Source organism: Neodiprion virginianus, chromosome 3 (assembly GCF_021901495.1).
Source record: "Neodiprion virginianus isolate iyNeoVirg1 chromosome 3, iyNeoVirg1.1, whole genome shotgun sequence".
NCBI classification, from domain to species: domain Eukaryota; kingdom Metazoa; phylum Arthropoda; class Insecta; order Hymenoptera; family Diprionidae; genus Neodiprion; species Neodiprion virginianus.
The window spans coordinates 797,113-807,518 of NC_060879.1; the positions used below are offsets into that span (position 1 = coordinate 797,113).

At 41.3% G+C, this 10,406-nt stretch overlaps 1 protein-coding gene across 4 annotated transcripts; it reads right to left on the bottom strand.

Annotated features, from left to right (window-relative positions):
• Nucleotides 1-1,221: 1,221 nt before the first annotated feature.
• Nucleotides 1,222-9,341, bottom strand: LOC124301521 (carbohydrate sulfotransferase 11-like). Of its 4 annotated transcripts, none has more exons than XR_006907504.1 (6): nt 8,244-9,341; nt 7,280-7,564; nt 6,950-7,188; nt 6,558-6,863; nt 1,792-2,601; nt 1,222-1,428 (listed from the first exon to the last, which is right to left on the bottom strand). XR_006907504.1 is itself a non-coding variant. In XM_046756677.1 (4 exons), the coding sequence occupies exons 1-4, from the start codon at nt 8,571-8,573 to the stop codon at nt 6,698-6,700; spliced, it is 1,020 nt and encodes a 339-aa protein (XP_046612633.1). In that variant the 5' UTR covers nt 8,574-9,341; the 3' UTR covers nt 4,937-6,697. The 4 variants fall into 4 exon arrangements, 1 of the variants encoding a protein (XP_046612633.1); XR_006907505.1 differs by lacking the exon at nt 8,244-9,341 and adding an exon at nt 7,680-7,796; XM_046756677.1 differs by lacking the exons at nt 1,222-1,428; nt 1,792-2,601 and having other exon boundaries at nt 4,937-6,863.
• Nucleotides 9,342-10,406: the final 1,065 nt, after the last annotated feature.

Here is a 10,406-nt window from a genome sequence, read left to right on the forward strand (position 1 = left end):
TATTATTGCTGCTGATCCGAATGACAATTTTAACGTACATTTTTTGAAATTTATTACACCTTGATTTTCTCCCAGCCTCAATTGAACTTTATAATAAACAATGGTAATAAGTAAATTTTATAGGTAACAGGAAAACATGCTGGAGATTTGGGTTCAATTTTTTTTTGTTTGTTTGCTTGTTTGTTTCTTTCTTTCATTCTTGCAATCAATGGCGTGTAATTGGAATTTTATGCTGAACCTAAATAAAACCGTATCGAATCTCTTGCGGATAATTGCAAGGCATAGTTTCTCGGAAAGGTGGAAATTCACTGGTGCACGTATATATTTATCCAGGCTCTATGTATTTATGGACGACCATGAAACGTCTTGTTATCCAAGAATTTGTAGTTTTTGGCTGAGGGAATAAAGAGTCTCGCATCTCTGGCTTATTCGTTCCACATTAAAAGTCACGTAGCCTCTATTGTACGTATATAAATATATGTGTTACATGCAAAAAAAAATTCTATGTTCTAAATAACCTGATACCAATTCTTCGTATCTTCACAGATCAGAAGTTGGTTTTGAGGTTCTTGCGTTAAATTTTGGTGAGGCAAAAATTGAGCGAGAAAATCGACGAACGTTGGCGTGAAGAATTTGGAAAAGATGCTTTTCGCCTTGAGCCGCATTATTTGAATTTCTTGTAAAATGATCAATCAAAAGAAAGAAAGAAGAGCACGATGAAAATTTCAATTTTTGCAATCAAATCTTGCGACTATGAGTACAAATACCATAACATAACATAGTAACATTTTCAAGAAATATTTTGTCTGCTGTTTCGTCAGTAGCTGCGTTGATTAAAGAATAAATCTTTCCTCGCGTATCCGCGCGCGTTTGTAATTTTTTTGATTGTTTTACAATTCACAATATTCCAAACTTGGTTTTTATGTATAAATTGCACATGTATATGTGATTAATAAAACTTATTTGACAACGACGACGACGACGACGACGATGATGATGACGATGATGATGACGATGATGATGATGATGATGATGATGATGACGATATCAAACGAGTACACAATAGTATAAATATCGGCAACGATGAAAAATCATTATCATCAATATTATAACAACAATAATAACAGTGATAATAATAATAATAGCAACGTTGAATGAGAAAATATTGAGAGTATAATAATATTAATAATAATATAACGATATATAACAGTAATAACGATATACAACGATGATAAACAGTATAATTACAGGGTACAATATAATGTATAATATATGTATATAGATGTGTATAATAAATTATGTCATAAATAATCAAGTAGAATGATGTTAGTGATGTTTATGGATGGTGGGGCCGGTGGCGGTTCAGTTTCGTTTGGCTGGGAGCCCCCATGTCTTTGACCAGCCATGCTTCAAGGTATAATGTTAACCCTGCAACGCAAAAGAAGACAAATCGAGAGAAATTAAAAACGGGCAAAATTTGCGAGGCCGTAAATCTTACGAAGCGATGTTCCAGCGACTCGGTCTTACCGCGAACCTGCTCCTCTAGCGAGAGAATCTGCAGAGCAGACGACGCCTAGCGGCAAAACGCTAATCAATTTTATTTTTTCCTCAGAAACACGTCGCATACGGTTGTTTCGAAAACGCAAAAATTCTTTTACGTGTTTTTCTGAAGACGTAACATCGCATGTGACTTGAACAAAATCTCAATAATCATGAAAAAAAAAAAAACAATCAAAAAGAAAACAATTCAATCATATTACAATATTTCTATAGAAATCAAATGGTACTCACCAGCGAATCCATGGTGGGAATGTCTGTTCTAAAAGACACCTGCGTAGAGGATCCATAATGAGATGAGCAGCAGAATGAGAATAAGGTAGGTGGTGAGGATGTTGCTGGTTTCTGAAACTGGCGGCATGTTTGCGGATCCTTGAACGTGTTCTTTTTCTCCTTGGTACACGAGTCCGGAGCTAGCCTTTGATTTTCTCAAAGTATATATTTGCCGTCTTGATGATCCTCGTTGGGAATATCGCGGTTATGGTATACCGTTTGTGATCCCCGCACGGACTCGACGCCGAATACAATCTCCACGATCCCTTGAGACGGGGGCTTCTTTTCGACTACGGTATCTCTGCTCGACTGCAGGATCGGCTCGTGGAGGCCGCAAGCTCGCCGAGAACCCCGGTTCTCGCAAGCTCCTGGAACTGGATCCCCACCACCGTCGGTGACGCGGTCCGAATTCTCTCTTCCTCTCCTCTCCTCTCCGCGCCTCTCCTATCCTCTCACCTCCTCTCATCTCCTCGCTGTATTTTTCAAAATACGAAACACAGACCGCCTCCGCCTCCCACTCGGTGGACCGTCAAAGTTATGATCCTCGAACCGCGCGGCCCGAACCGAACCGAACCGAATCGAAGAAAAGCTCCATGCTCCGTTCACTCGGTCTCCGTTTTCCGAACGGAGTTATATTAAGCCACCATTAACCTGGAATGACTGAAGGCTGACGGACGGACGGAACGTAGGCACGATGTCTTCATGTATTTGTGACTTTCGGCTTCTGTCATTCCTCAATTATCGAGATACCTCTTAATAATTGTACCACGGCTGCAGAAAAAAATAAATAAATAAATAGAACCAACCACCGAGAGAGTTAAAATCTTCAAAGCCTATAAACCAAAGCGCCGAATTTTTATGACCAATTTTACATGAATGTTGCTGAGTTGGAATTCGGTGGAAATTATTGCTGATGTTCGATATTTTTTTACTTCTCTTCTTCATTCTACACTCGCTTCGCGCGACACGTGTACAATTTATTCTATTCTCTCGCGTGATTCTCCTATTCGTTCGATAAATTCATATTTTATAGATAAGTTCCCTTGATCCCCGCGGGATCCGCGATGAATCTGGGATATACATACTTGGAAGCATCGACGAAGTTCCAGCCGCGAGGCGAGGCGACGCTTGGCTTGGCGGCTTCTTGACGTTGAGTAAAAATAAATTAATAAATAAAAAGTGGAAAAACAAAATGAGAAATCAAATATACGGGTGTATGTGATATACGGCGCGGAGGCTTCTTGATCTCGAGATCGTACGCTTACAGATACATACATGATGAGCGTCGCGTTTGATTCTAATTTTTTTTTTTTTTTCAACGTCGTTTCTTGCTTTCTTTTTTATCGCTCTCTGCATCGATACACATGTATAATTATCTTGTACCTGATACCCGGCGACATGTGAACGTAGACGTATATATGTACGTAAGAGAATATATACACAGAATGAGACATTCGTGATTTTATTAGCATCAAGAAATCCCGGTCCACTTTTCAACGCTAAATATAATCATAGTGAATATATTTTTAGTATTTCCTGCCAAGAATACTTAAATAGAATATTTTCAAACACCCCCGCAGGTACGATGTGCACGTATATACATGCATACATGCATACACGAATATACACGCATAAGGTCAACACATTTTGTAGCATCGGACGATCTTCGCTCTCGGTTTGAATTTCAAATATTTCTCATCATTTTTTTTACAATGCGCGGAAACAACATTACGATGATATGCTTGTCGATTAGCAGCCTGAAGAAAAAAAGAAAACGACGCTGCGCGATATATGATCGGAGCTTTGCAAGCCTCGATTTACGTATTGCGCGCGATTTGTGGTATGACTTTACTTCAAATTTATACTTCATTATTTTTCTTCACCTCGCGTTTTACGATATCACGGAATGATTGAAACGGTTGTTTAAAATTAGCGGGGTTTTGATACGAAAGCAGACCACGGGGATTTGAAACTATTTTTATAACGGTCAGTTCTAACGATCCATTCCGATGACCGAAACGTTACACAACCTATTATCTATGCCATTTCAATACCACCGTACTATTACTGTACCTACCTGTTTTTACCGCAAATCTTTGAACCGTATGACTGACGGGCTTTTACAACAAACGTTATGCACCAAAAATATACAAATCCGTTCAACCGCGAGCCTGACAGTAAACATTAGCTGTTTTTTGGCCGTGTAAACCTGTTTTCAACTTTGCTTTCAATTTTCATTCCATTTGTTTTTGTCACATCAGTTGGCTCCAATAATTTCTTGGAATTTTTAGAACCGCAACGGTTATCCCGTACCGTCTTTTTCACGGAAAATTTGGTCATAATCGAGTTCTTTATACGCATACAGTATACGTGCGACCTTAGACGTAGGTAATCATCGCAAGAAAGTTGTCCATTGAGTTGGGGAAACTCCTGAATTAATTCATCCAAGCTTATTAAATAATTTTTTTTCCTCATCTCCGGCGCGTCATTTTTCGATTGCACTTCAAACTCGATTAAACGCGAATCTCTTCCAATAACGTTGAAAAGTGCTACGAAACGATGCATCAAGTAGTTGGCTGTGGTTTGTCAGACTCCAGCTGCTTTCACTCGGTCGTAAATATCTTCACGTATTGACGGACGCATGTGCGTGTATAGATAATACGTATAATATGTAATATGTGCGTGTCTAATTGGTTATCAGTGTATTTTTAAACGAAGAATCGGCTGCACTCTGCAAGCTACCATCTTGAGACCACATTTATAGGACATAGACGCCTTGAATATACGCTCACGGCCGCTGAATTCGAATGTAATCCGCAGGTCAGTGCACGTAATTGTAATTATTTGATAATTGATTGATCGATTGGTTGATCGTTTGTCATTACAGGCGAGTAGAAATTACGACGCGCTTGATTTTCGAGATTTAGAATAAATCAGTCAGAAATACGGTGTTTATTTTTTTGTATTTTAGTAACATAGATCAGATTGATTTATTTTTATTAGTGATTGAGAAAAATTGAACAAATAAACTCAATTATAAAATTACATAACAAGTATATGCGATAAATAAAAGGTTATCTTAATTAAAAAAAAATAAAATATTTAATAAATATGTACCATTGAACGCATACAGTTTTATTTTTTTTTATTAAGATATACGTATATATCACTTTGCGTGTTTACGGTAGCGTAGAGAGCGTGTTAAGTATTTTATTTTTTCCTCATTATATTGGTAAGTATATTTTCATAGTACGTCATAAAATGGTATCAATAGCTATCATTAATAATGGCACGGTTGTTTATTAGTATGTATATTGCACGATACGCGTGATCGATTTACGTATCCGATTACCGATCGTTGAATTCGGGCTGATACAATGATTATGATATGCGTATGGAGAAAAAAAAAAAAAAAAACTGAAGCGAAAACAAAATTAAAAAATAAAAAAAGAAACTGTAGAATCGCGATTTTCGCGGCGCCACTGTGCTGCCAAATTATTGGCAAATATTCAGATCTCGGTATTCGGTATGTTGTAAAAATAGTTGCGTTTGGTTCTGTTTCATATATTTTTCTGCTTCGCGTTTCTTGCTTTCTTCCCCCCCCCCCCCCCCCTTCGTTCCTTCTTCGCGCGGACGACTCAAATTAGCGAAGTATTCTTTTCGCCCGTCGAAGTTATGCGCAGACTTGAGATTCCATCGTTTTGACAAATTGTCTATATATACTCAGAGCGCGTTCCGCGGTATAATTCTAACTTAATCCCCGTGTTGCTTCTCGCTCTTTCAAACTCTGCATTATGTATTAGATTTTTGCTTTTTTTCTTAAATTTCTACAAACGATCGTTTGGCACTAGCTGATTGTAAATCATGAATGACTACCGACTGTAGATCAATGAAACCCAGAGAAAATATCTTGACTAATATCCGGTGTAACGTGAGACAGAAAAGATAAATCGTACGGTGTGATTCTGAAATTTATCGTAACATGTCCAAAGTAGCAGAGGTAGACGTTTTTTTTACCTCTAATTACATTTTGATCCACCGAGATACAAACGAAATGAAGCGAAAAGATTGTTTCAATCTATATGAAATTGGGAATGTGCGTGACGTAAAATAAAATTCACCTTCGTCTCCACAGTCAATTAGCTCGTAACCCTCACTTAACAACAATATAACATAACAATTTTGACCTACAGACCCCTCTGTTATTAAACTTCATGCATTCACCAGAGTTACAATTAGTCCTAGAACATCGGCTAGCTTAAGTACGGGCCTTTCTAACATCAACATATTGTGAAACGAGTATATTCTTTGTGCAAATGTGAACTGTTGAGCAATCGTACAAAGTATTCTATACGAAATTTACCCTAAGACGCTGTTTGACTTCGAATTTTAATCTCAATTTCGATGAGTATTGACACATTTTTGACAATATTCAACATACTTCTGAGCACGTTTGAGCCGATCATTTATAATTTCCAATTGCCGAATAGTACAATAGTACGTAAGATTAGCGTAGTGAAGATATTTCACTGAGATTGATTTTCGGCTCACTTAATTTTTAATATTCAATTCGAATTTAATCGTACCGTGTGCATTAACAGACATTGAGCAGTATCGAGTCGTAAGTACCAACGAGGCAGCACGCGCTCGAGTCTTTTGAGTTATTACAGCCTGTGGCGTGTCTATTACCTAATTACAAAAGTAAAAAATGAAAACGAAGGCGTTACCAGACGCCTGATGCAACTTTCCCCGCCAGCCGGATCTCCGTACTCGAACCTCAAGCCTCATACGAGTGAAAAGACCAGGCCGCGAATCGATGAAAGTCAATGGAAAAAAAACTTTCTCCCTTTCATGTAACCAACGTCAGTCAGGCCAAAGAGAAGCCGAGGACCTCCTCGAGCGAATAATCGAACACCTTGAAATCGAGCTGGTACAATTTCGCCAGTTTTTGGAGCTGCTTGAAGGTGAGCGTCGAGTAGTAACTTCCGAGCCTCTTCGAAGTCGGCTCGCTGCTTTGCGGCCCGCTGGGAAATCTGAAAAGGTGCAAAAGGTGTAGCGAAGCTCGATAAATGGTGTCGCGAGTGACGAGATTGTGGTTTTGTGCCCGTGAAATTCCTACCGAACCCAGGGAGCGCCCATCCGCTCCAAAACCTCCGTCGCGTCTTCGACCAGGCTCTCGTACTTGCTGATCAAGTCGTAGTTGACCAGGCAGGGATGGCAGAGTTCGGTGATGGGCCTCCAGTGTTCGTTCAGGGTCCCATTCTCGGCGTCTTCGGTCGTCACGAAGTCGACGAATTCGCTGAACGTCACGTCGTCGCCCCGTTCGAGGGCCTCGCGAGTCGCGTTAGATCTGAACTTCTGAAAGATGATCGAGACTTGGGATATTTATCTCCTATAAAGCGTGGAAAGGTCCTCGGGGGGGGGCCTTTCTCGCTCCCGTTCGGCTCACCTTTACTATCCGCTTCCCGAATCGCGACTGAAAGTACATCGAGCTGTTGTACTTCGCTTCGAACTTGTTTCTGTAGGCCGAAAGCAGCCGCTCGAAGGGGTGGCGAACCACTATCAGCCGGTTGTAGGTCAACAGTTTTTCCTCGATTTCCTCCATTGTGTACTTCGACAAACGCCTGAAAATCCCCGGGGAGTGCGCCTGGTTTGCCGGGATTTCCATCGGGTCCTTACCCTGCCATTTCCCCGACGCTATCATCAGTACTCGCTTCCAGTTCGTGCAGGCCACCTGATCATTCAACATTCCATTTTACCCCGAAGCTCGTTCTTTCAATTTTCCATATTTAACCGCTCTTTTCGCGATCACTCGGAAACGGGACGACGTATTAAGATGAAATTTATACCATGGATCCCTTTCGTCGAGATCTCCGAGTCGATGACGCGATATTTGAAGATCGAATCCGCGAAAACGTGTTTATTCTTACGATCAAGAACACCATTGTGAGATTCTAACAAAGTTGGTGTATCGAATTAAGTATTCGAACAAGCTGGTGTCGAAATTTAAATGCGCGTGCGCTCTAGACTCGACGAAATCCGTGTGTCTATTACAATATGAAGGCTAGGACTTGGTGTACAACAGTTTCATAAGTAATTACGCACAGCGCCGTCCGTAAATTAAAAATGATCACGCGAGTGGACCAAGTTCCATTACTGTATAATACACTTTCGCGTGGTTCATTTCGTAGTTCCGTCAGAGAGAAGTCTGTAATGGTATGGTCACGCCTGAGTTATTCGCGTGCGTGTCTCCGCGATTCATTTGAACTTCAAGTGAATGGTCGCGATGGTGAGTTTTTGTCGCGAGCTACGCAAGTGAACGGCAACAGTCAAGGCTAGCCGAACAAACGATCGCCCGACAGACCGATGTAAAGGAATATATACATGAACATGCAAACGTATGATGAATATACTTTTGGTACATAGCAGTAGAGGAGCTTGTGCAGTTCGTCGACGATAAGGTGGTGGAATATCTTTGAAGTAACGAGTTGGTCCCGTTGCCGAGGAAGGGTGTCGCAATTCTTCTGCAGCCTCTCCTGCCGTTCGACGAGGAGCGATCTGGCGAGAGCGTTGGGTCCAGCAACGGAGTAACTCGTGGTCGAAGGCTGCGGCTGCGCATCGTCATTCCTTGATCCCGCAGATCCCTCATTTACCGGCTGATCACGTCCGTTAACCCCGAGTCCAAGGAGCAGAGCGACGAGGCACAGAACTCGACGACACAGCACCGGTCTGCACCTTGGCATAATACGTATGCTCACCGTGGGCGAGATTCACATCGGAAAACCGGGTGAAACCTGAACGAGTAATTCACAAGAACAGTAGTCGCAGTTAATTCGCGTCTCACGTCTACTGCCCAACTCGCGGCCAGTCACTAGCCATGCCTCGCATAAGTAGGACGACGTGGCAGCTTGCTCCACTCCCCCTAAATCACCGGATCCTCAATTACGTTTACGGTAGAAGAATCCGCACGTATCGCGTTACTTATGTACTCCACCTCCATAGTCGAGCAGGGAAAACTAAAGAACTGCAGCGGTTGCAGGAACAACGCACGAGGCGGTCACTGGACGATGGTTCGTCCGTTCCACGTGCTCTGCATCGCGATGCTTCCTTGATCTCGTTGGATCGATTTGCACTGCGATACGCGATTCGAACAAACGTTCACGAAGTTAATCGCACCGGTTTGATTTCCATCTCTGGTTCCAAGGTGTTGGATGCGGTAACTGTACCAACAGCCACTCCTCGAAGACTGGAACAAGGTTTGTGGGTTAGCCGTGCTGCTGAGCGCGCTTTGCCACTTTTTCACGCGATCGGATCTGGCCGATTGGAGTGAAAAAAAAAAACGCCGCAAAAAAGATTGTATACATGGACGAGGAATGGTGGAAGAACTAGCGAAAAGAGCGTGTATATTATCGCGCATGACGTGCCGCAGCTGAGGTACGGGAACGGCCAGCCATGACGCCTTAGTCGACTTAATTCAATGGGTAGGAGGAAAAGCCGCGCTCAGACATCGGAGAGTTCTGTGCCCTACAGAGGCTCTCGGACCTCTTGCTTCATCATGGTCTGCGTTTGCTCAGCGATGGGTGGGAGAAAAAAGGAGCAGGAAAAACGAGGAACGAGGAAAGAGCTTCAAGGCAGGGGGAGAAAGAGAGAAGAACGCTTCTCCGTTTCACTTCTACCCACGCTGTTGAGCATACTTGATTCTTTGACCAACGAATGAATACCTCGTACTTCGCTGTCTTCAAGACATCGATGACTTATCGTTCTCCACGCGGTCAGCGGCTTTGTTCCTACGCGTTTATTCGTACTGTAGCTTATATGACCCGTGTCCTTGTAACATTTATTTCCTCAACACGGCACCGAGCTTGCACCATACACTGTTAAAAATGATTGGCGAATTTACTACACATTTACTGTGAAAAAGAGTCGTCAATTTATGAAGTCAGATTGCAAATTTACAAATACGGTAAAGCGACGTAAATTACTATGTATTTGTCTCAAAGTTACGATAAAAATTTTTGATTTTACTAAAATTTGAAAGAAGAACCCAAGAAAAGTAATTTGAATTTACTAAATTGTGTATTAAATTTATTGTATTTGTAAATTGAATAAAACATCCAATACAGTGTAGGAAGCTCTATACAGAAATTTTTAACAGTACATGCAGAATTCCTCAGTACATTTAAAATATCCGTAGGTCAATTTTTCGCTCAGGAATACAGGACTACGTTCAGATAAATGATATCTTGTCTGCAGGCTGGTAGTTTTTTTTTTAATCTCGTTTTTTCTCTTTAAGATAATTTCACCCAAAATCCTGGGAAGAATTGTGAAATCTAATATTATTCACGTGGGAAATACTTCTGCGCTTACTGCACGAAAGCTTGCTCACGACTTTCTCCAATATTCGTTATATCCTGCAGGGTATGACGATATTCATCTCCTTGATTGATAATTTCCATGTCACGTATTGATTTTACTCGAGAAGAGGTAAAAATTTGAAAAATGAAAGATCGGAATGACGTTGAGATACGAGCATCAAGCTGTATCGTGTTGAAAATCTTTACTCTTCAGCTGCGCGC

Coding starts and splice junctions, on each gene's coding strand:
- LOC124301521 (XM_046756677.1), bottom strand. CDS start 8,573: ATGCCAAGGTGCAGACCGGTGCTGTGTCGTCGAGTTCTGTGCCTCGTC. Junction 7,565..8,243: donor TCTACTGCTATGTACCAAAA/GTATATTCATCA, acceptor TTGAATGATCAG/GTGGCCTGCACGAACTGGAA. Junction 7,189..7,279: donor TCGGGAAGCGGATAGTAAAG/GTGAGCCGAACG, acceptor ATCATCTTTCAG/AAGTTCAGATCTAACGCGAC.